Below are 26,278 nucleotides of genomic sequence, written 5' to 3' on the forward strand. Positions count from 1 at the left end.
AGGTATAATTTTGTAGCTCATCTAGGAGTATGCATCTTTTCAGGGATTAACAATGTCCCTGTATGTAAGCCCTCACTTGTGCTTTGTAATCAAGCCTAATAAACTCCCAAATTGGATTTGGGATTATCTTTGGTATGCATCTGAGATTAATGCACTTTCACCAGGAAAAGTTCATGAACGGTGTTAAAAGATGCTGGTGTGTGATAATTTGCTGCTAAACTGATTCCCGATTCTCTTAGAAAATTAAATAAAAATAAAAATAATGGCTAATAAATAATAGTCAAGCATATGTGGATAAAACCATTGAAAATGAAAGGGACAACAGCAATAAACTTTGTATATAACATATGCTGCCTATAGGGCGTATTCTGTGAAGAAAAAATAATTCTGTCCCAAAGCAAAACAACTGGTCCTGCCAGAAGGAGGAAGGAAAATATGTTCCCAATCTCAGTAGATTTAAGAAGTAGAAAGTTTATGGAATAGTAACCTTATGTCATACAGTTAATGTGTTCTGTGAGTTTATTTGTAAGCACTTTAATAGATTTAACACAAACAGAATCCTAGTGAGAAGTTAGTTAAAGGTCTGTTAAAATTTTAAAACATTCTTATATTACAGATCTGTTCCTCATAAATAAAATAAAAACCGCATTTTACTAAGCATGACACCACAGATCTGCAATTCCAGCTGCTCAGAAATCTGGCAAGTTCAAGGTCTGCATGGGTAAGTTAGCAAGGCCCTATATGAAACTAAATCATAAAACGACGCTTGCAGATGTATCTCAGTGTTAGAGATCTGGCCTAGCCTGTATGAGGTGCTAGTTTCAATCCCTACTACTACAACATACTGGGTGTATTCAAGGTGTACAACCTGATGTCCTGTATCTCCTTTGTTGGCATATCTTCAGTTTCATGAACCAGATTTCCTAAGTTGCTCAGGGGGAACCTGTGCTCCCAGAAAAAAAAAAAATGGACTCACAAATATTGCTGTATCATTACCCTCAGTTAAAGGAAAGTTGATACTGGTTGCTTCCTCAGGTTAAATCTCACTTCCATTTTTGAAGAACGTTTACTTCAAAAGCCCTTCTTATTATGCAGTACATTTTGCCTCTTAAAATGTAATCCTCCCGGATGGCCTAGAAGCCCCTCCCCTAGAATGAGAGGGATGACTACTCTCTATGCTATCCTAGAGTCCTCATCCAGTGGCTGATGGAAGCAGAGACAGACATACACAGAAATACACTGAGCTGAATTCTGGAACCTAGTTGAAGAGAGGTACACTGAGCTGAATTCTGGAACCTAGTTGAAGAGAGGGAGGAATGAAGAACGAAGGGGTCTGTACCAGGTTGGAGAAACCCACATAAACAGTTGGCCTGAAAAAGGGAGAGCATATCGACCCAGACGCTCTTTGGGAGGCCAGTACGGGACTAATCCAGCCCCCTGATCATGGATGCCATCAGGGAGGCCCCTGCATTCCTGGGAGCCTCCAGAGGTGGACTGGCTTTTTGCCCTGGTGTATGTGGGGGACTTCGAGAGCCCATCCCACTTGAAGGGATGCACTCTGTCTCTGAACACATGGGGAGGGACCCAGGCCCAGCACAGGAAGATTTGGTGGACTTGGTGGAGCCCCGGTTGGGGGCCCTACCCTGCCTGGGGAGTGGTGGGTGGATGGGGTGGGGGGTAGGTTGGAGGTGGGGGAGAAGGAATGGGGGTAAAGGGAGGGAGAGGGGAAGTACATGTGAAACAAGCCTGTTCCCTAACTTGAATTAATAATAATAAAAGAGAGAAAAAAAAATGTAATCTCCCATGTTCTGACTCAGGAATATTTGCCCTATGTATCTTCCAGAAACACCAAACCTTTGAAATGTAATCATTACAGAAATTATGCCCTGATCTTCTAGTTTGTGGGAAGCTAGGGAATGACTTCAAAACATGAAAATGAGAAGCATAGATGGCCAAATTACTTTCATCTCCATCCCCCTAGAAACCCTAGGTACTTTTCTACTAACTCATCTAGCACTTGGAAGAGCCAAACATTTTTGTGGCTGTTTTGTTTGGGTGTGTTTATCTTTTGTTTGTTTTGTTTTGGAGACAGACTCTCAGCTCAGGCTAGTCTCAAACTCACAATACAGTTGAGAATGTTCTACCTCCTAAGTGTTAGGATTACTGGCATTTGCTAACATGCCTGATTTATTATGCAGTAATTCATGCATGCAAAGACAAGCACTCTTATCAACTGAGCCACATTTCCAATCCTTTCCTGTCTTGTTTCAACAGAATTGAGTTTAATTTCTTACTTCCATTGTACAAGTTATGGATGAAGTCCTTCTTGTCTATTAAATTGTCCATTACTATTTTTCTTTGGCAATACTCACTACAAAATGGGAATACATGATTTGGGTATTTAGTTACTGTATTGGTTACTTGTTAGGATTTTGCTATTGGTCTGCAGATTTGAAATTATAGACAATTACATTTCTAATATGGTTGGGTTTATTTATTGACCACAGATAAAAAGCCATTCTTTAGGGAGGAAATACCATCTTTGTCATCCATATGGAAATAACCCATTTACTAAGCTTTAATGGAGGGAATTACACATTTCCCCTAACTTCTATTTCAATAAAAAGTTTTGAAAGCAGCAGTTAGTCTGTTATATGTCAGATAAACAGTCTACCTCTAGCTCATTATTGAAAGCTTTCATTAAAGATTAAAAGCGTAAGGCCCTTTATATAAATTCTAAAGTGGTCCCTGGATCTTAGCATTCAATTATCATTTGTGAAATTTGAAATCAACATAGTTTATGTCTAAATTGAGAGTACATTTGAAAATCAAAATTCAAAGGCATGCCTTCTTGTGGGCTGACTGATGGGAAAGGGCTGTGATTATGCCTCATTTTCACCCTCTACATCACGATCTCATTGATTATGTTTCTCAGCTTGCTAAGGGTTCTGTGAGGTGATTTTCAAGATAAATACTGCTATTTGCAGGATTTCCTGAATAGGAATATTTCGGGAGTAAATTGCACACACCAAGTGATGTGCAGCCAATTTTCACTTTAGCATAAACAATGTATTAGCACAGAACCCTTCAGGCTTTTCCTTGCTTTCCTCCCTCCTGCCTTTCCTTCTTTCCTCCTTCCTTTCTTCTTCTTTTTTAAAAATTGAGTTTCACTACAAGCTTGCTGCACTTCATCAATAAGCATGAAATGCCAAGCAGGAAAAACTGAAGCTCAAAGAGCACATTACATATTCTTTTTCTTTCTAACATTTGCTCTGAGTTTGACCAGAGAAAATGAATGACCTGAATGGCAGAGCCCCAGGCCCTTTGCTTCTGATGTATCATGTATCTATGACCACCATAGACAGAAAAAGAAAGTTCTTTACATTGAAGAAATGGAGCCAGGCTGTAGCTTTCTTTATATCTGCTTTCTTTTCAGTGACTTTTAACAGAGTGGTTTATTTTCATTTTAATGCAACTTAATTGCCTGTGTTAAAAAGTTGTCATGTTCTCCCAATCATTTAAAAACGTTATGTTTTATTGTGGATAAAGTGCAGCAAATATATACCATTTTATCATTTTTAAATTCAAAGTAAACATTTAATTTCTTTAAGCAGAGGTGTGTGTAACATGCTATAAAGAATGAAATCCATAATTTAAGGAAAACTAAAACAGGTATGATCTTAATAAATAATTATTAGAAATAAAGGTAGATATAGGGGGATAACGAATTTGTTATAACTAACAAAGGTCATAGTTTCTTGATTGCAAGCCAAGGGTTTGGGGGTTTCTGGGAGAAGCTCTCCAACTAGCACACACATGGTCATATATCCTTTTTGGCCTGGATATATCCAAAGGAGAAAGAAGAACATTAAGTGGTTTTTGAAATCTCCACACCAAAGATCAAACACTCAGAGTTTGCAGGGAATATACCAATGAGTTTTCTACATGGAAAGAGGCAGCTGTTTTTTCCCTCAGTGATTTAAACTAAACTTTAGGAAGCAAATTTAATGACACCAAAACACCACACGGCAGTGAGAGTAGCGACATGTAGCTTTGATAATGAAGTTCATTAACACTGACAAGAGTGGCTTCACTCCACACTGTAAGACCTATTTGTTGGAAACCTGTGTGCTGTTGATAAAGGTTGATGTGACTTTTGTGTATTGGAGAACTAACTGGGGACAGGATGAGGAAAGCACAGATCAGACTGAAGTCACTTTGGTGGAGTTAACACGATCTATTTGTTTCCGGGGATTTAGTTTCTTTTCTTTTACATATGGTTCATGGATGAAGAGAGCTCTCATGGTGTATCCACTTTATTACTTTTTTCTCAAAAGACACATTTTGATGAACTGACTTTTACAAAATTAAAACAAAAACATGATTACTTGTTGAGAGGGATTGATTTGTGTCTTTTCTTCTTTGTGATATGAAATCAAAGACAAGGAAAATACTAGATCTGGCATAATTAATAATCTGGCTCAAGTTATGGTACATTTTGGCCAAGTATCTGTACTTTTTTATTGGGATGGTTTATTCAGTAACTAAGCGACCAGAATCAATGAGAAGTAGCACTGGTAATTGCAACAGTGTTAAGTATGTCTGAGTATACTATGCACTAGCTAACTGAAAAAAATGCTAGAGCAGGTGGTTTCTCTGACTTGAAGAAGTCCTTTGTCCAATCATCACTTGTGAGCCTGCATGACTCAAGGGTAGGGTGATTCAGGCATCAGAAGCCTTATCTAAACCCTATTTCAACATCTCCAATATACTGTTGATGGACAGGCTGTATTGTGACTTGTCATATAGATAATGCTAACTTAATTTGTTACTGGGTAAAGGTTATTGTTCATCATGAGTTTGATTGCCAGACTGAATTGAGGACCATGACAGTGACTGAACAGCTGAGCTTTGTACTAGGGAAATGATATTTTCCTGTGACTTAAAAAGTACCAAGTGTTCTCAGTGCACAGCTATCAGAGTGGTCAATAAAAACACCAGGAGGAAGCAAGGTAAAAGGAAAACAGTGCACTTTGCAAATATAACTCAATTTAGTTAGAACAAACCTCTCAATCTCTCTTATTTTTATTCCATCTTTTAAGCACATGTTCAATGTTTAGGATGACATTTTTACATAAGAATCAGCTTTAGGTAAGATACCTACAAATACATGCCAATTAAGTGCAATTGAAGGAGAAATGAAAACTGGGTCATACTAACAAATTGGCTGATAACGGTATAGTGATTAGTTTACTAAAGACATGTCTAGTACATTCTGAAAGAAGTAGAAAATACTAGTGAAATAGTGATTATCACAATAGCAGCAATGATAATGGTATAGAAAGTTTATTAAGGATTCTGGGACTTCTCTCCCCCTATATTTATTCTTTCTGATAAAACAAAACAAAACTGAACCCTGCTAAATTAGTTTACCAAGAATTACCTCCAGATTTGATCCCCTTTTCACTTGATTAGATTTTTCTTCTCTAGCAGCCCACAACATGGTGTCTGTGCACTCTGTCTTCAGGAAGAACCCTGTTCATTTTTCCAGAACCTTCTTTTACCCCAATTGTTTCTACCTAACCCACTAAGCCACTCCTGTGCTAAGAATTCCTACTTCCCCATTTGGAATTCTGACAAGCTTCCAATTTCAAGTCTCCTCTCTAAACCCCATTTCAGAGATTGATGTGTTCATTGTGATGAACTTAACAATGTTATCATTGTTCTCCTTTAAGGACAGATAAAATTCAAAGTACCCAGTGAGAACTCAAAGCTGCCATTGAGCCATTCTGCCAGAAAATAAAATGTAAAGCTAGAGGCCCCTACCTTTAGGTCCAATGGTCCAGTTTGACTTGCTTGGGTATAAATTTCTAATTGATTCCTAATAGGAGAGAGCCACAGAAGCAGGTGATCTAGCTCCTCTTCAAGTTGCCCAAAATCTTTTATGTGAACCTCAAGTTCTCCCTGTTTTTCAGGCAAAGCTCTGGAGACCTGAAAGTGATAAAAAGTAAAATACAAACAATTCTCAAGGTAAACATTAAAAATGGCAAAGGTATTTAAAAATAGGTGCTACAGCAATTTGCTGATCCATTTGTTTAACAAGATGTTAAAATTACATATATGGCATGTTAAAATAAAATTAACACAGTAGAAATCATTAAGTAATACTCATTTTTTAAAAAAAAATTACAAACACTAATGCCTTTATGAATGCAAAATATATACCTAAGCCAGGTGTATCGTCTCACAATTGTAATACCAGCATATATGTGACTAAAGCAGATGAATTGCCATGAGCTAACTTTGGCCACAGGGCAAGTTCAAGGCTACCCAGGGCTATAGAATGAGACCCTATATCAAAAGAACACAAAAACAAGCACATAAAAAGCCTCACCCACACTTACACTGATGTATACTTCAACTGATCAAAGACAAGGAGCACAAACCTCATCTAACTTCCCATTTACTAAATGTGTATGCCAAGCACAGAGCCTTTGCAGTATTACAAAGATAGGAACCAAATTATAAAGCTTTAGTACTAGGTGTATAACCAAGTCTTCCCCAAGTAATTTGATTTATACTAACAGAACATAATGAAATTAAAACCAAAGTAAAATGTTTTATTGATATAGCAATAATTTCTTCTACTATAGTTGATTGTAGTTTGACTTAAGGATAATTTTGCAAAGACATATTTTATTTACAAGAATGGGTAAGACAATCATTTTTTGTTAGGTATAGTTTGTGAGGCATAGTGTAAATAAGTAAAGCAGATATCGATGATCAAATTGAAAAGTTAACATGACATTTGGATGAGAGTAAACTAACAATGACTGCTCCGTTAGTTTCATAGGCTTAGTATGAACTAACCATCATGTATGTTTTCCAAATTTATTGCTTTCTTTAATCTCTCATGGCTCCTGCATATCACTGCTGTTACCATCTAAATTTTAAGCATAGATAACATTGGAATTATCAGATGTCAAATACCTTTGTAAACAATATGCTATAAGATATTGTCCGATCTAATATTAGGTACTTAAATTTAAATCCTGTTTTTTTCTCTTGCCTAAGATACTAGCCCAGTTTTCCCTAACTTCCAGTGCCTCTTTCATAGACTGGAGATAGTGCAGACACAATATTAATGTAAGAATTAACTGAAGTAATTCTTTTAAAAATTGCTTAAAATAATTCTCTGCATGATGGTGAAAGACAATAAAACCATTAAATGTTAGCAACAGTTGCTCAAACTCCTGGGTAAACAGACAGCCAGGAATAGCAAGAATGAGGCTATTTTCTTCAGAAAGTCAAAAATTAAAACTAATTCCAGGGAATAGTGTCAACTTGTAATGACAACTTTTGTCATAATCAAATAAATGGAAAATGATGACTTTATCTACTCTAATGCTGTCAAGGCTGTGGAAAATACTGATTAATCAACACCACTAATCCCATGAATGTATTGGCATCCCCTTGTGGAAGATAATTTGGCAATTTGTTTAAAATATATTTGAATTTTATATTTGTTCAATTTATTTGACTTCTAGTATTTTATTGTGTATGTATATCTCTGGAAATAAAATAATAGCTTGGTGACAAAATGTGGTTGATAGGTGATTGTCAGATCATATTATAGTTTTTGAAAGATATACTTGTATAGTTTGTATCAATAAGTAACACAAAAAGCAAATCCACTTTTTCCTCTTAATACAAACTATTAGAGGAAAATTATGTTTTGTATAGTTTAATAAAGAACTATCATTAGGATGTGAATGTATTGGTTATTTTCCTCTGACAATAATAATCATGCATTGTTGATAGTGCATGATTATTATTGCACTAAAGAATAGCAAAAATCACAAAATTTTTGCTATTCTTTCTTCCTCTTAAAATTGGGCTCTAAGATGGACTCTGTGATGTCTTGAGGTCTACTGAGAGCATGATAAATATGGTTGAAAACAATATGCTATATTTTAAAAGTTGTGAGATAGTATTCTTTAAGTGCTCTCAAAACAAAAATGATGAATATGTGTGATATAATATGTTAATTGGTTTAATTTAACCATGCCATTGTGAACATACTGTATTATGTGTCATAATTGTGCATGACTTTATTTATGAGCTAAGTAAATGAATGGAAAAAATAAGATAAAACAATGGACAAATGAAAAAATTGGGCTCTAAGCACTGTGTTAAATAGACTGTGGGCAAATATGGGAGGTTTAAATAAGGTGGAACCACAGTAAATTTTGTGGCAAACTTTACCTGTTTTTAAATAATTAGAGTTTGTATCTAATATTTTACATTTTCAATGAGCTATAGAAAAATATTGGACCAGAAAAATTCACAATTTCTAATAAACTTTAAGTATTCTAAAACTCTACATATATTCTCTGTGGCAAATGGAACAAACACATTCAACTCAATACGTATTTACCCTAATCTTGACCTAGTTTTAGACAAGAAATTTTGTTCCTTCGTTGCCTGATTGCATCTGTTTTACAAATACATATTTTATATACACATCTCATACTTTATACACAATATCCAGAAAAACTAAATTTGTGTCTATAAAAAGATATAACAGAATTAGAAGAAATATTATAGAAAGAAGGAGATGATAGCATCTACAAATCAAAAGTACTAAGCAAAATTAAGATAACTGTCAGGTAGGAAAATCTATAGTATCTACTTATAATATCATAGTTTACTGCACAAAAAGGTTATCCAGTTAAAGAAAACAGAAACTGAATCTACTGGAAAACTAAATACATTGCTAAACACACACACACACACACACACACACACACACACACACACACACACACCCAATATACAAGATAAATTCCAAACACTACATAATCAATAAAATGCAAATTAAAACAACAATGCTACTCTATCAAATGCCAGTTATACTGTCTTCTGGAAAAAATTATCATGCTTCCTTCCCTCCTAATGAATATCCATATAATATTTGTTCAACTATACATTTTCATAGTCTATAGATTAACTTGATAGTTTACATAGAGAAGGAAGATTTTTACCCTAAAAAGCATGAATACTCTGGAGAGATGAGGAAAACTTAAACAAATAGAGGAATGTAAGATGTAATGTTGTAATAAATTAGTTTTCTTCAAATAATCTATAAATTCAATGTAAACAAAATCAAAATTACAGGTGAAAGTCTTTCACAGAAATTGAGAGGCTATTTTTCAACATAATATGGATGTACAAAGGAGTAGTATAACCAAGGAAATTTTGATGATAACATACTTTAAGGATTATTTGCAATCACCTGTCTTATTTGCTATAATAACATGAGTGGTATTTTTGTGACAGCAAGTAAACAATATGATAACAATGTCACTTCAGTAAAATGCACATGGGAATATTCAACAAAGGCCTTGAATTAAAATATTTACATCTATAAAGAAAATACAAATGAATTTTTAATGTTCCAAAGGTAGCCTCTGGAACTTTATAAAAAGAGGCTATTAAATGGAACTAATCTTCAGAAAATTGCAAATTAAAACACAATGTATTAAAGGCTAAAAGGGCTAAAGTGTGTTTTATTTAAATAGGCAGATTCTTTATGTGGAACAAGTAGATTTCTCTCTGTCTATGTCTCTCTGTCTCTCTGTCTCTCTCTGTCTCTCTGTCTCTCTGTCTCTCTGTCTCTCTCTCTCTCTCTCTGTGTGTGTGTGTGTGTGTGTGTGTAGACAAGAGGAAAACCTTGGGTATTATTCATTGGGCATAACTCATCTTTTTTATTCCAGAATTCCCATTTCATTTTTTTATTAGAAAGAAAATTATTTTACATGTCAATCCCAGGTCCCTCTCCCTCCCCTCCTCCCCTGCTCCCCCTGCTCCCCCAACTAACACCCTACCTATTCCATACCCTTTCTGCTCCCCAGGGAGGGTGAGTCCTTCCATAGGAGGTCTTAAAAGTTTGTCATAGTCTTTGGGATAGGGCCTAGGCGAACCCCCTTGTGTCTAGGCTCAGGGAGTATCCCTTCATATGGCATGGATTCCTAAAATCCATTCCAATGCTAGAGATAAGTACTGATCCACTGAAAGGGGACCCAAAGATTTCCAAGGTCTCCTAACTGACACCCACATTCAGGGGGTCTGGATCTGTCCCATGCTGGTTTCCCAGCTATCAGTCTGGAGACCAAGAGTCCTGCCTTATTCAGGTCAGCTGTTTCTGTGGGTTTCACCAGTCTGGTATGGACCCCTTGCTCATCAGTCCTCCTTCTCTGCATCAGGATTTCTGTTCAGTTCAAGGTTTAGCTGTGGGTGTCTGCTTCTACTTGCACCAGTTGCTGGATGAAGGCTATACAATGGCATATGAATTAGTCATCAATCTCATTATCAGGAGACGGCATTTAAGGTAGCGTCTCCTCTGTTGCTTAGAATGTTAGTTGGTGTCATCTTTGTAGCTCTCCAGACATTTCCCTAGTAACTGGTTTCTCTTTAAACTTATAATGTCTCCCTCTATTAAATTATCTCTTATCTTGCTCTCTTCTGTTCTTCCCCCAACTCAACCTCCTGTCCCATCATGTCTTCCTCACTCCTCCTCTTCTCCCCATCTCATTCTCCTAGTTCCCTCTCCCCTCCCCACATGCTCCCAATTTGCTCAGGAGATCTTGTCCCTTTCTCCTTCTCCAGGGGACCATGTATGTCTTTCTTAGCGTCCTACTTGTTTACCAGCCTCTCCGGCAGCCTGGGCTACAGGATGGCAATCATTTCTGTCTAAAATCCACATGAGGGATTCCTCTGGAAAATTGGAATCAGTCTACCACAAGATCCAGCAATTCTACTCTTAGTCATATAACAAAAATAAGCACATTCCTACAAGGACATCTATTCAACTATGTTGATAGCAGCATTATTTGTAATAATCTGGAAACAACCTAGATGCCCCTCAACTGAAGGGCAATAGAGAAAACATGGTATATTTTACACAATTTAGTACTACTTAGTGGAAAAAAAAAAGCAATGCAATCTTGAAATCCGCAGGCAAATGGATGGAACTAGAGAAAACGATTCTGAGCGAGGTAACCCAGTCACAACTCAGATTTTTTTAGGGTTTCTTACTGGCCTGAAATTCACCAAATAAGCTAAACTGCCTGGTCAGAGTGGTCCATAGATGCACCATGTCTACCTTCTCTGTGTAGCATTTTCCTATTACAGAAAGATTTTTCATTTTTGGAGAGAAACTTCTTATGACATATGATATGAAAGGTAGGTGAAACAACACGATTTTTAGGACAGTAGTCTTACAAAGACATGCAAAAAGAGGATATTCTAAAGGAAGCTGGACATACCACCCAGCCTAGAAGACCATTAAAATGGGAAGGAAACAACTCAAAATAGCTTCCAGGAATCTCAGAATCTGACCAGATTCAATAAGAATATATAAAGGGTAAAGACTGCTGAGAGACACTCTTGAATGAGGCTAGCTACAGTCAAGCAGCCTGGAGCACACATAGACCAGCTGAGCAGATTGAAGAAGCAGAAAGCAGTCAAAAAGCCTGAAAGAAGCTGAAACCAACTGACATGCCTGGAAGAGCCTCAGACCAACTACTGGAAAAGGACATTCTCCAAACTGTTGAGCTACCTGCAAGTTTTGAAGTGTGCTTCATATTTGATTTGCAGATTTGGTGAGTTGTCATTCATGCTGGTAGGCTTTTAATGTAGCTGTCTTTTAGTCATTTCTGCTCCTCTAACTAGCCCTTCAATTATTTTTCTATGAGTAACTCTAATAAAACTCACGGGTTCACTAAATAGGACTTTGGTGCTATCTGTCATTCATTCCCTGTCTGGGGAGATGGCAACCTCCCATGTGCTGGGGATTACAAACCTGTATTAGCACACTTGGCTTATTTTACAAATGTTATGAGATTGAGCTCAGATTCTCATTTTGCTGAGGTATCTCCCCAGCTCCAAAACTAGAATTCCCATATACTGCCAAGTTGATTTAGATGGTAACATTGTAAAACTGTTTCTGCAGTAATTCCAAAGACAGACAGAGAGACAGAGAGACAGACAGACAGACAGACAGACACACACACACACACACACACACACACACACACACAGAGAGAGAGAGAGAGAGAGAGAGAGAGAGAGAGAGAGAGAATAGAGCCATTCTGCCTGCAATTATATTCAAATTTTAGCAAACAACACATGTCATAACATAACACTACAGTAGGTAAAACTCAAGTATTATATAATGCATAAACTGTGGCATACCCACACAATAGAATATTGTGTAGACATCAAGTAGAAAAACTGTGATATATTAAACAATAGAGAATAACTGCACAAATACTGTGGGAAAACATTCTGACAGAAAAACATAACATGAGGCCACTGCTGTTAATTTCAGAAACAGAACTAATTTATTTGTGTTTTTAGGTTAGAAGACTGCTAACACTTATAGATTGTGGTGACTAGAGAGGAAGTAGTATTGGGAAAGGTGGCCAAGAGATGAAATCTTAACATAAGGTTTTATTTTTCCCAATTTACCAGATTTACACAACTGAAAACTATCCTTTTAATGTAATGGCTTATTGTAAATTATTGAACTGAATAATACTTTCACAGGACATATTAAATTACATAAGTTTCTCTTATGAATTATGAACAGTTTGTATACATTCATGTAAATAATTACATAAAGTAATTTAAAATCCTTAAAAATATTCATTCCTTTCCATGTCAAAATTCCACTTAGAGATAGAATCACATGAATAGAATGATCAATTCTATCACTTACATTACCTAAAGATGAATATAAAATTCCCCCAGGAAAATGAGCTTCATGCACATAATGAAATATTGTATTTATTTAATGAATGCCATTAAATATTATTAAATAAACATTAGTGACATATTTAAATACAAGTCATATACCACTCATGAAAGTTACATTATGTGTTTAATCTATATTTAAAATATCATTTTCTATACATAAGAAAGGACCTGAAAAGATATTTCTTTTATTATTATTATTTTCTTTATTTTATTAGTTCAAATTAGGAACAAGCTTGCTTCAGATGTCAATCCCTTCTCCTTCTCCCTCCCCACACCCTCAACATCCCACCTGCCCCTAGCCATCCCCCCTCCATTCCCAAGGCAGGGTAAGGCCCTCAAAATGGGCTCCCCAAAGTCTACCACATCATCCTGGGCCAGGCCTAGGCCCTTCCCCATGTGTCCAGTTCAAGAGAGCATCCCTTCATATGGGATAGGCTTTCAAAAATCCCTTCTTTTTTTTAAGACCTTACATATTTAATACAGTGCGTTACCCCTGTACAAATGGGAAAAAATTAAGTTCAACATTTCTAGAACAATATGGCTGTTAATTTTTTGTACAATGCCAACTGAATGCAGTAAAATGGGATACCTTTTTCCAAAGTTGACAGTACAGCTAAAGTTTCCAAAAATTCAAATTATATATGTATATATGATATTTCTTAAAGAACAACATAAAATGTCCAAAACGCATATTTAAAAGAAATGCTTGACATCACTAATCTTCAAGTAAATGTAGAATGAAACCATGATGACAGATTGTCTCAAATTTATTTAGCTGGCAAATATGTAAAGAAAAGCATAACCAATTAATATCCCAATGTGAATGTAAATTAGTTTTTCCAGTAGGGAAACCTGTATGGAGTTTTCCTAAAAGATTATGACAGGAGCTACCACATGATTCAGCAATTTTCTTCTGGGTCTGTGTACAAATGAAGTGAAATTATGTCAGAGTGCTATAAGAGAGGATTTTGAGAGACTTTACCAGAGAGATACATGAAAATTTGATAAGATGAACTTTTTTAGCTGGATTTACATATTGCTCAGAATATACATATATCAAAGCATCACATTGTGTGTCCAGTAAATACATAGATTTTTGTTTTTATTTATCAGTTAAAATAAACAAAATTCAAATACAAAAAAGCAAAAGTCATGCCTGGGCTCTTATATACATTTTGAAGCCAGATTCCTTACAAAAGCTGAACTAATTTGGTCTGGGACCTGGACTGCAGATACCTGATCTCGGGAACTGAAGTTTATTGGGAGAGAGCTTAGTAAGTGAAGTGCTTGCCATGTGACATAATTAAAGTTTCTGTCGCTGGAATGAAACACCATAACAAAAAAAAAGATATAAAAGAATATATTTGGCTTACTCTTCCACATTGCTGTTCATCATTGAAGGATGTCAGGGCAAGAACTCAATCAGAGAGGGAACCTGCAGGCAGGAGCTTGTGCAGAGCCCATGGAGGACTACTGCTTATTGACTTACTCCCGATGGCTGATTCAGCATGCTTTCTCTTTTTTTCTACATTTTTTATTTAAATTAGAAACAAGGTATTTTATATGTCAATCCCAGTTCCATCTCCCTCCCCTCCTCCTCTGCCCTTCCCAACAAAGACCCTACCTATTCCATACCTTTTCTGCTCCCCAGGGAGGGTGAGGCCTTCCATAGGGGTCTTCAGAGTCTGTCATATGCCTGCTTTCTTACACATCCCTGGATCATCTGATCAGGAGTGTTCCTACCCACAACAGTTTGGGCCTTCTCACCTCAAGTCAATCACTAGTTAAGAAAATGCCCTAAATTCTTGACTACAGCCCCATCTTATAGAGACATATTCTTAATTGGGGTTCTCTCCTCCCAGATGATTTTAGCTTGTGTCACGTTGACATAACACTAGCTAGCACAAGTCAAAGCATAGGTTTTATTCCCAGACTCCCACCTTAAGGGGCCTGATAATGATGGTGTGTAACTGTAATTCTAGAGAGGAGGCAGGTAGATCCATGGGGCCTGGCCGATACTACGTTTTGACCTCTGGCCTCGGTGCAAATACATATGCATCCACACACAAACATGTACCCATATACAATAAAATAAAGTAGACAAACTAAAACAGAACAATAAATTAAAGCAACCAGTGAACTAGACATAGGAAAAATGCATTGCTAGGTATAGCTTTCTTATGTATTTTACAACAGTTTTAATGGCAATTTTTCCTTCATAATGAGGTCATTTATTTTCCATTTCTTTACAAATTTAGCAAAACAATAATGAGTGCAGAAATGAAAAGTAAATTGTATCTATATTCCACTGGCTTTTCAAAGTTATAACGTCTGTATAAAACTGTATAGTCATCTCCCAATGGGATAGCTATTGGAATTTTACTTTTAATGTAAGTTGATTTTATTTTTTAAAGTGAGTGCATTTATTCATGTTTATAGACATATATTTAATATATAACTGTCAGTTTATGTGAAAATAACATTTAATTCTCTATTAATACATCACAATATGTTCTAATTTTATTGTACAATCACTTCATTACTAGACATGGATTTGGTTGTTGCTGTTGAAGACCTCAAATACATAATACAAAATGTTGTAAAAACAAGCATTTGCACCAAGATTTCAAAGTCAGTAAATTTTGATGAACAATAAATAGTTTTGTAGTCCCTGGAGTACTATGTCCTTATTCCCACACTAAAGCCATATTGGCTTTTCAGTAAAACTGGTATTCATGAGCAGTATTCTTGTTCATTAGTTTCTTAGATTGCAGTCAAAGCAACTAACTTCATGCCTTAAAAATCCTTAATGATACACATTGCACATGGAAAATGTTTTTTGATTGTTCACCTTGATTCAAACCTCCTCTAATGTTAGGTAACAAGTCCTATAACTGCTCCCAGAGGCATTAGAAATGTTAAGTGAATTGGTGAAATTGATTTGCCCAAACTTCAATAGCTCTCATTTATCTTCTAAAATGCATTTTGTAGGGATTTACACCCACCTAAATATGTACCTTCCCACACACTCTTTACTGCACAGTGAGATTTTGATCACATACTGTTGAAACTCTAGGGACAATAAAACTCATAGAGAAGTTAAAATGTAATTTTATATGGCAAATATACATTCCATAGAATGTGTTCTTAAAAATTAACCCCATATTTGTCTTTCTCATTCCCTAGCCATGCTTATATTCTCACATTCTCCCAGGAGAAATCTTTGCTTTTATAAAGAGACCCCATACACTATAGCTAGGTGATGCAGACAAATGAACGTTGGGTTTCTTAGAAAATACTGTTTTTGTTTCTTTAGTCAATTTAATGCATTTAATAAAACTTTAAGAAAACAAGGGCACTGTCTTTGTAGTTGTACCTGAAACAATGATACTACAATATAATATCTTTAAGATGTCATTTAAAATTACCTTACAAATGATACAAATTAAAAATAATCTTATGTTTACACAAAACAGTATACATTGGAAACAGAAAGGAAATTGTGCATAGAAGATGATACCTGTAAAAGTTCTATTTAAAAATAACATCATCTAAATATAACTTCAAATTTAATTAAAATGCAACAAACATTAAGAGTAGCTCCCCAGTTGTACTTATATTTCCAGAAGTTAAAAGACAGACTAAGACTCAATAGATTAATCACCAGCAGTGAAAGTACAATGGTTTGAGTTTATACCCTTCAAAGCCATCTAAAGCAAGAAGTGATAAGAGTGACAGACACAGAAGGGTCCCCTGAAGCCTGTGGGCCAACAAGCACCATTTATTTGTAAAGGGGTGAACAATATGATACAATGTCTCAAGGTAGAAAGCCAGGACTGACACTTGAGGTTGTTGTTTTACCTACCTACCTACCTACCTACACACACACACACACACACACAACACACACACACACACACACACACACACACACACACACACACACACACGAACACACACACACACAACATACACAGAGAGAGAGAGAGAGAGAGAAGAGGAGAGAGAGAGAGAGAGAGGCAGAGAGACACAGACACAGACACAGACACAGACACAGACACACAGACACAGACACAGACACAGACACAGACACAGACACAGATGCAGACGCAGACGCAGACGCAGACGCAGACGCAGACACAGACACAGACACAGAGAAAGATCCACACAGATCATGTAATTCCTTAAAAGAAAAAAAAGTTACTACACAGAAAAATGAGTCTGGTTTCCCTCTCTCCATCAGAATGGAAATAACTTACTAAACTAAAAAAAAATCAAGATTGTAAAGCATTTCTGTATCCAATGCTTTCATCTACATAATTCATAGAATATTTTCTCTTTATAATATTCTATACAGCTGAAAATTGATGTACTACTATTTATACCACAGGATATAAAATGCATATCGCATCACTCAGTAAATGAAACATGCCTAACAAAGGAGAAAATTGATGTCCTTGGAAGTTTTAATCTTACAGATGACTCACAGTGTAACATGCTATAAAGCAGTGACTCCTGGAAATGGTGATGCTTATGGGGCTGTATATTGCTTTTGAGAATGAGGAGGAGGTAGTACTGGTTTTCAGAAAGCTGATGTTTCACCAGGTGTGTGGACAACATGAAGAAAAGGAAGTAAATGGGATGGTGGGTGGAGATTACTACTAGTTAGAAAAGAGAGGACCTCAAATGAAAGCAGGTAAAGAGACTTGAAGAGATATTTGACTTATTTGGATGATAAAATGAAAAATCACTTAGAATTGCGGTTAAAGCAATTTTGTTTTTTTTTTTCTAGATTCTTGCTGTCAGTCATTTTAACAAGAGTTTAGGGCAAGAGACAGTTAAATACTATTCTTTCAATAAATATAACTGCTACATGTGTTCCTACAGGCTTATAATTAAGAATGATTTTTGTTTCAAATAATTGAAAAAAGATAAATGTCAGAAGAACAGTTTTATAAAACAAAAATTTGTCACCATACACAGTTTTTGAGACTCAGCTATGAACATTTGTTTCCCAGTTGTTAAGTGTTATGAATTTTAACAGCAGCATACAGTAATTGTGGTAGGGTTGTTATAGCAAGCAAAGAATAAAATATTTGCAATCTGTACCTTTGAGAATAAGTGATGATGACCCTTAATCTATATGTTCAAAGATTTACACCATTACTTTAAGCTCATTTATATTTGTTGTTTGTTTCTTATAGCTCTTCAATGGAACAGTCACTGAGAATGGCTGCAGGGATTCAGTATATTAAAAAAGTCCCTTAGTATGTAATGGTTATGTTATATGTGTGGGTACATGTAAATGTTCATGCATTCGTGCATGTGGTTGAAACCACAAGTGGTAGCCAGAGGCCAATGTTTGTTTCTTTTTCCACTATTGTCTACGTTGTTTTGGAGATAGGACCTAACTAATTGGACTAGACTGGCCAGTTATCCTTAGGAATTTTTCTACTTCAGCTCCCAGTGCCAGGATTGCAGATACAAACATATCACCATCTATTTTACAAGGGTTCTGGATCCCAAACTCAGGTATTGGTGTTTTGCCTAGTGAGTCATCTCTCAGACCCATCCTCCAGGTTCAATTCACTTTGGTAAACTTACTTAACTTGGAAAACAGATGAAAAAACACACTACAATGAAATTTTTTAAATAAATATACAACACACTAGAATGTTGCTGAAAAAGTTAATGGTAACAATGGTAGTGAAAACATGTCAGCTTCCAGAAGTCCAGGTAGGCTACCTGCCTTTGAACCTCCTCCACTATGTCCTTAGCCCTCCACCTATCTCTAATACCTCGTCTTCCTCTTAGCTGTGAACCAAGCATCCAATATGGAGAGAGAGACCTGCTCAGCCACAGACCACATCAGCTAGAATAGAGAGAAAGCAGAAATCAAGGAACAAAACACCCATCCAACATAGATAAAACCAGAAATCGGGAACCTAGATTTATAATCACCACAAACCTAAATGCCTGGATGCCAACTTGAGAACACAATCAAAAATAGCTAAGGCAATATGTCACCAACAGAGCCCAGATATCCTATAAAAGTAAACTCCAAATACTCCAACACAGCTGAAGCACAAATAAACAAACTATAAAACCAACTTTATGAAGATGATAGAGGAGTATAAATAGGAAATAAATATTTGCTTCAAAGAAATAAAGGAAAAGACCCACAAAAAATTGAGTGAATAAATCCTTAAAAAACAAGAACATGGTTGAACATACGTCCTTGTTGTATGAACGTGCATTATTTGGGTATATGCCCATGAGAGGAATTGCTGGATCTTGAGGTAGACTGATTCCCATTTTTCTGAGCAAGTGCCATACTGATTTCCAAAGTGGTCTTACCAGTTCACACTCTCATCAGCAATAGAGGAGTGTTCCTTTTCCTCCACATCCTCTCCAGCATAGATTGTCATTGGTGTTTTTGATTTTAGTCACTCTGACAAGTGTGAGGTGGTATCTCAGAGTTGTTTTGAGTTGCATTTCTCTGATGGCCAAGGATTTTGAGCACTTTCTTAAGTGTCTTTCAGACATTTCAGATTCCTCTGTGGAGAATTCTCTATTTACTTCTGCACCCTACTTTTTAATTTCATTGTTTCATGTTTTGGTGGCTAACTTCTTGAGTTCTGTGTATATTTTGGATATCAGCCCTCTATCAGATGTGGGGTTGGTGAAGATCTTTTCCCATTCTGTGGGCTGTCGTTTTGTCTTACTGACTGTGTCCTTTGCCTTAAAGAAGCTTCTCAGTTTCAGGAAGTCCCATTTATTAATTGATGATCTCAATGTCTGTGCTACTGGTGTAATGTTCAGGAAGCAGTCTCCTGTGCCAATTTGTTCCAGGGTATCTCCCACTTTATCTTCTAGAAGATTCAGAGTGGCTAGATTTATGTTGAGATCTTCGATCCATTTGCACTTAAGTTTTGTGCATGGTGACAGATATGCAGATATGGATTTATCTGCAATCTTCTGCATGACTGAATCCACTTGTGCCAGCACCATTTGTTGAAGATGCTATCTTTCTTCCACTGAATAGATTTAGCAACTTTGTCAAAAATAAGGTGTACATAGGTGTGTGGGTTAATATCAGGGTTTTCAGTTTGATTCCATTGGTCTGTCTGTCTATTTTTGTGCCAATACCAAGCTACTTTCAGAACTATGTCTCTATAATAGAGCTTGGAGTCAGGGATGGTGATGCCTCCAGAAGATCCTTTATTGTACAGTGTTCTGTGTTTACCCATGTTCATAGCAGCATTGATTGTAATAGCCAGAACCTGAAGCAAACTAGATGCCACTCAAGTGAAGAATGGATAGAGAAAATGTGGTACATTTATACAATGGAGTACTACTCAGCAGAAAATAGCAATGGAATCTTGAAATACGCAGGCAAACTAGAAGAAACCATCCTGAGTGAGGTAACCCAGTCGCAAAAAGACAAACATGGTATGTACTCACTCATATATGAATTTTAGACATAGAGCAAAGGATTACCAGCCTATAATCCTTTTCACCAAAGAAAATAGGAAACATGAAGGAGTCTAAGGGAAAAATGCATGGACCCCAGGAATAGGATGGGGCAGGAACTCCTGAGCTAATAGGGAGCATGATGGTAGGAGAGAGGGAGCTGCCGGAATGAGAGAAGGAGAAGAGGAGAGGAGAGGAGGAAATGGAGGAGTGTAGGGGAAGATGTAGCCATGCCTACTTAGGGGCTGGCTACAGGTGTGTCTGATCATGCCTGCAAGGGCGTGGTCAGGGTGACACAGATTGAGAAGCAGTCAGGTGGCACTTTCGGTTCACATTCGGCTTTCTGTACAGACTGCTGCCATCCCGGCTGGCTAGGTAGCTCTGTAAGTAAGGCTTTTCCCTATTTCTACCTGACTCCATATTGGTAATTTCCCACTTTATCTGGTATCAGGAGTGGGATCTTGGTCCCATTAGGGACAGCCTGCCCCCCCCCCCAGTCCCCCAACTGCAGACTAGGCCGGGATAGCACCTTTTCTCCACAGGAGCTCCCAGCTAGCAACACACACGCTGTGCCACACAAGAACATTCCCATTGCTGCTGAGCTACTCAGAACCATCTGCCCAGCTTGGAGACAGTTTCTAGCTGCCTAGAGGCAAGTATGCCTTGGCTTTCAGCAGCGGCTTCCCCAGGCAGCTGCTGCTGTAAAGCCGAATCTCTTTCAGTGGATGTGGCTGCAGGGCCATATCCTCTCTAAGATAAGCAGAGCTGCTTTTGTGACCTCTCTCCAACACTACCACTATCTTGCCTCACCCACCGCTGCCAAATGCTGCGGCGAGTACCTGAATGCCTGTGGCACCTGCTGGTTAAAAATAGTTACTGCATCTAGAGTAGAAAACAGGTAAAATTTATCATTTGCTAAAATTGGTAATATTTTTGCTTATTACGTGAATTCAATGTTTAAGGATGATGCTAATTTGTCAATTACTGGCCTATATGCCATAATGGCAGTTAGCTGGCTGGTACAAATAATATTCCTAGCCAGAGGGCTCAGTAACAGGGACAGAGATAACCTCACCACCTGTTTGCAGAAAATAACAGCTTTATGCAATGAGGTTTTAGAGAACAGATTAGGTCAGACCACAATTGTGCAGCAAGTGGAACAGAAATTGGATAATAAACTTGGCTCTGTGTCCAATACACTAAAGACAGAGCTATCTGTTACCCAAGATGAGACGCAGCATATGTCTGATAAGATAAATACAGAGAGATCCTCCATGTCTAAGGCCTTAGAGGCTAGGATGTCAGAAGACCATGACGAGCTAAAGAATATCTGTAGCCAGGTAGAAACTCAGATAGGCAATGTTACCCAGAAACTAGATGCAAAGATGCAAAATACCCAGGATAGGGTTGAAGAATTGGACAATGCCATTCAATCAATTATTGAAGCATCCAAGGTGGCTGCTCACAAATTTGAGTCTAGATTTGAATGTTTGGAAGATAATTTACAGAACAGGGCTGACAGATTACATAGGTCCATACGGTCAATTGCTGAGGACTCAAAATCAGCAAATCATGACCTCGAATCTAGACTCCAATACCTAGAAGGCAGTTTCCATACCATCCAGATGCTGCCTAAGGATGATCATATTCAAGACCTAGAAAAATGTGTAGAGGAGCAGTTAGAGCAATTTACAGATTCACTAACATGTTTGGAATCTTTTATGATTAAGGAGATTGAAACTTTTCATAAGGATATCATTACTAGGCTGAAAGATCATTGGGATGCCTCAGAAGCAGATTCATTCCAATGCCAGGCACCTACTCTAGCCAGGTATCATGACTATTCTTCTACGGTTGTTACTCGTACAACATTAGTGTACCCAGCTTCCATGGTAGAAAAGCCAGCTTCTAGGAAACACCTTCATGGATGTATGGCTTATGAATGGCAACCTATACAGGTGAAGGATCTTAAGAATATTAAAGAATCAGTTGTCTCATATGGTCTCCATAGTCCATACGTAAAACAGCTATTACATTCATGGGCAACCTTTAACAGGGTGACACCCACAGATTGGGACCAATTGGTAGCAGCTGTACTTGAGAATTCATGCCAAATCCAGGGGAAGGCATTGGTAAGGGAAGAGGCGAAGCTCCTTGAGCGTCAGGGCATAAAGGAAGGTTTTAGAGCCCCTCTAGATAAGCTTCTTGGTCAGGGTATTTATGCTAACCCAGAGGCTCAGGCTGAATATCATAACTAGATACTGTCCCTATGCAGGAAAGCAGCATTAAATGCCTGGGATAAGGTTCGTGAGCCAGGAAAACGCCTTGAAGCTTATACCAGAATAGAATAGGGACCAACAGAACAGTTCCTGGACTTCTTACAAAGGTTAACTAGGGCAGTAGAATTGCAGGTAACAGATCCAGAAACAAGTCAATCAATTATATATCCAATAGCTATGAAAATGCAAACCCAATATGCAAAACAATAATTTTGCCTTTAAAGATCAGATCAGCTCTGCTAGAAGAATGGGTTTTGTATGCAGCCAACATTAATTATAATGTGCAAGATACTGGAGCTTGGGTAGGAGAAGCCATTTGAAAGGTTTCAAAAGGCAACAAGAAATAAACAGTTCTAGAGGTGAGGATGCAAGGGCTTGGGAAGGAGAAGCACCTTATAGAGGTCAACATAGGTACCAAGAGGCTAGAGGTTACTACTACTATGAACCAGAACCTTGGATAGGAAGAGCCTTCCCCTGGAGACCACGAAGACACCAGGAACCTAGACATTTCAACTGTGGAAAAATGGGACATACTAAGAGAAATTGTAGTCAAACATAGGTTACATAATGCTTTATTAACTCTAAACTTTCTTAGTGCCAATGAAAAAGGACAAACAGCTGCAGAAAGGCACTGGACTACAGAAAAAAATGCTGAACTGAATCAGCCGGTATACTTCAAAGATGTACTAACCTCTGTATGGATACCAGGACATGTGTTACGTTGGGGTAGTGGTTTTGCATTGGTTTCCACAGGAGAAGAAAAACTTTGGATACCATCAAAGTTGATCAATATTCGAGTGGAAAAGGAAAAACTTCTCGACGAGGAGAAATGACAGGTACTCTTCTAAGGTATATCTCATAAACTAAATAGAAATCTCCCAAAGGAAAGGGAAGTGTTTTGCTTTTGTCTTCACAGGAAAACTCATCTCCAGAAGTCAAAGGACACTGCATGGGTAGACACTTAAGAAGAAAAGCTAGCTATAACCATCAAACAAAAGGAACATGCCATATGGTAAACTTTACAGCTGTCTCTCAGAGAACTCTATTTCTCTTTATTTTCTAGTCCCCACTCAAATAAACCAATGCTGGATTTAGAGGTGGATTTGGCTTTCCTCCTCTAAAATCCAAGCACGTTGTTTAACTAAACTTTAGAGTTTCTGTATTGTATCAAGGAGCCAATTGATGTAATACAGAATAAAAGAATTTGGGGACTGTCTTTGTCTTTTCTTGGATCTTTCCGTCATGGTGTACACCCTCTCATAATTGTTATGCTCCCATGGTTGCCTTTCCCAGCATGTGTACATACACAAGCAAACATTTCTCTGCTGTTTGTGTTTGAGTCCCACATAGCCAATGAAGACCTGCCTGACAGAAATCCCTGGACACCCCGGAAAGAAAATGTTCCACTCCTCCTCGACTGCACTGGAGCCAACTTGTTCCATTTCATCCGGTACTCCGGCCAAAGCTTCGGGTACTGACTTCAATCAAGTTGAGGAATTCAAGCTAGATCTTCAATTAAGTGAATCCCATCTAACATGGACAGGATACAATCCATTCAAGACTTTCACTTTACTAACATATTCTTCTTACAGGACCCCACAAGGCTCTCATCGTCCGATTTCAGCAGGAAGTAACTTGGCAGATGCTCTGCCCCCTTTCCCCATTGTTTCACTTAGGATAGTGTATATACCTAGTTAGAGCTAACTTCCTATTGTTTATGGTTGGGATCGGAAAGAGGTGTTCAGGCTTGGACACCTCTTTCAGATGACTTTAGGGTTTAGTTAAAATAGACATAGTTAGGATGTGACATAAGCAGATTGTCTTATCTTTTTATATTTCACATTTATGATTGTTAATTTTGGATACTTTACACTGTTAAATCTTAATCCTCTTTTAGACTAAAAGGGGAATTGTAGGGGAAACTGTATCCATGCCTACTTAGGGGCTGGCTACAGGTGTGTCTGACCAGGGTGACATAGAGAGTGAGAGGCGGTCAGGTGGCTGGGCACTTTCGGTTTCACTTTCTTCTTGCTGTACAGACTGCTGCAGTGCTGACTGGCTGATTAGGTCACTCTGTAAGTAAGGCTTTTTGCTATTAAATACCCTTATATTTCTACCTGACTCCATATTGGTAATTTCCCACTTTAGAGGAGCAGAAATATTGAGTTGGGGGAAGAATAGAGGAGAGCAGGATGAGAGATACCATAATAGACCATTATAGGTCCGAGGAGAGATCTGGCACTAGGGAGATTACCAGAGACCAACAAGGATGACACGTACTGACAATCCAGGAAATGGTGGAGAGGATTACCTAAATGCCCTTCCCCTAAAATGAGACTGATGACAACTTTTTATGCCATCCTAGAGCCCTCATCCAGTGGCTGATGGAAGCAGAGGCAGACATCCACAGATATACACTGAATTGAACTCTGGAACTTAGTTGCAGAGAGGGAGGAATAAAGATCGAAGGGGTTGGAACCAGGCCCACAGAAACAGCTGGCCTGAACAAGGGGGAGCACATTGACCCTAAATGCTGTCTGAGAGGCCAGTACAAGACTGATCCAGACCGCTGAACATGGATGTCAATGAGGAGGCCTCTGCACTCTAGGGGGCCCTTGTGGTGGATTAGTATTTTTTCCTGGTGTTAGAAGGGACTTTGAGAGCCCAGACCATATGAAGGGATGTACTCTTGCCCTGGACACATGGAGAAGGGCCTAGGCCCTGCCCAGGATGATGTGGTAGACTTTTCGGAGCCCCCATTGAGGGCCCGACCCTGTCTGGGGAGTGGAGAGTGGATGGGGTGGGGGGTAGGTCGGGGGTGGGAGAGGAGAGGTGGGGTGAGGGGAGGGAGAGGGAAAAGGGATTCACATGTGAAACATGCTTGTTCCTAATTTGAACTAATAAAGAATTAAAATAATATAAATAAAAAAGCAAGAAGAAAAACAGTTGAAGGAAATGAATAAATCTGTTTAAGATCTTCAAATGGAAATGTGGACAATAAGGAAAACACAAATTGAGAGAATCCTGGAGATGCAAAATCTAGGTACGTGAACAGGAATTACAGATACAAGCATCACCAACAGAACAGAATACACAGGATGGTAGAGAGAATCTCAGATGTTGAAGATAATATGGAAGAAATAGATACATTACTTTGCTCAAAGAAACTGTTAAGTCAGGCATTGGTGGCTCAACCTTTAATCCCAGCACTCGGGAAGCAGAGGCAAGCTGATCTCTGTGAGTTCAAGGCCAGCCTGGTCTCCAGAGTGAGTGCCAGGATAGGCTCCAAAGCTACACAAAGAAACCCTGTCTCGAAAAAAAACAAGAGAGAGAGAGAGAGAGAGAGAGAGAGAGAGAGAGAGAGAAACCAAAACAAAAAAAAAACTGTCCTAAGCCAGGCATTGGTGGCTCACGCCTTTAATCCCAGCACTCGGGAGACAGAGACAGGTGGATCTCTGTGAGTTCGAGGCCAGCTTGGTCTCCAGAGCAAGTGCCAGGATAGGCTCCACAGCTACACAGAGAAACCCTGTCTTGAAAAACCAAAAACAAAAAAACACCTGTTAAGTCTAAAAACATTCTAAACATAAAATATCCAGGAAATCTGGAGGACTATGAAAAGACCAATCTTAACCAGAATAGTAACAAAAGAAGGAACAGAATCCCAGCTGAATTATCAGAAAATATTTTCTACAAAATCATATAAAAAC

General features: G+C 37.9%; 1 protein-coding gene across 3 annotated transcripts in view; it reads right to left on the reverse strand.

The window, feature by feature from the left end:
- Dmd (dystrophin) overlaps window positions 1-26,278 on the reverse strand; it is a 1,637,847-nt gene that overhangs the window by 741,939 nt on the left and 869,630 nt on the right. For all 3 annotated transcript variants that reach the window (XM_035449892.1, XM_035449894.1, XM_035449893.1), the window contains one exon: window positions 5,827-5,991. In XM_035449892.1, the coding sequence (XP_035305783.1) occupies window positions 5,827-5,991 (165 nt within the window). The remainder of the gene's footprint in view (window positions 1-5,826; window positions 5,992-26,278) is intronic.

Source organism: Cricetulus griseus, chromosome X (genome assembly GCF_003668045.3).
Source record: "Cricetulus griseus strain 17A/GY chromosome X, alternate assembly CriGri-PICRH-1.0, whole genome shotgun sequence".
In the NCBI taxonomy this organism is placed as follows: domain Eukaryota; kingdom Metazoa; phylum Chordata; class Mammalia; order Rodentia; family Cricetidae; genus Cricetulus; species Cricetulus griseus.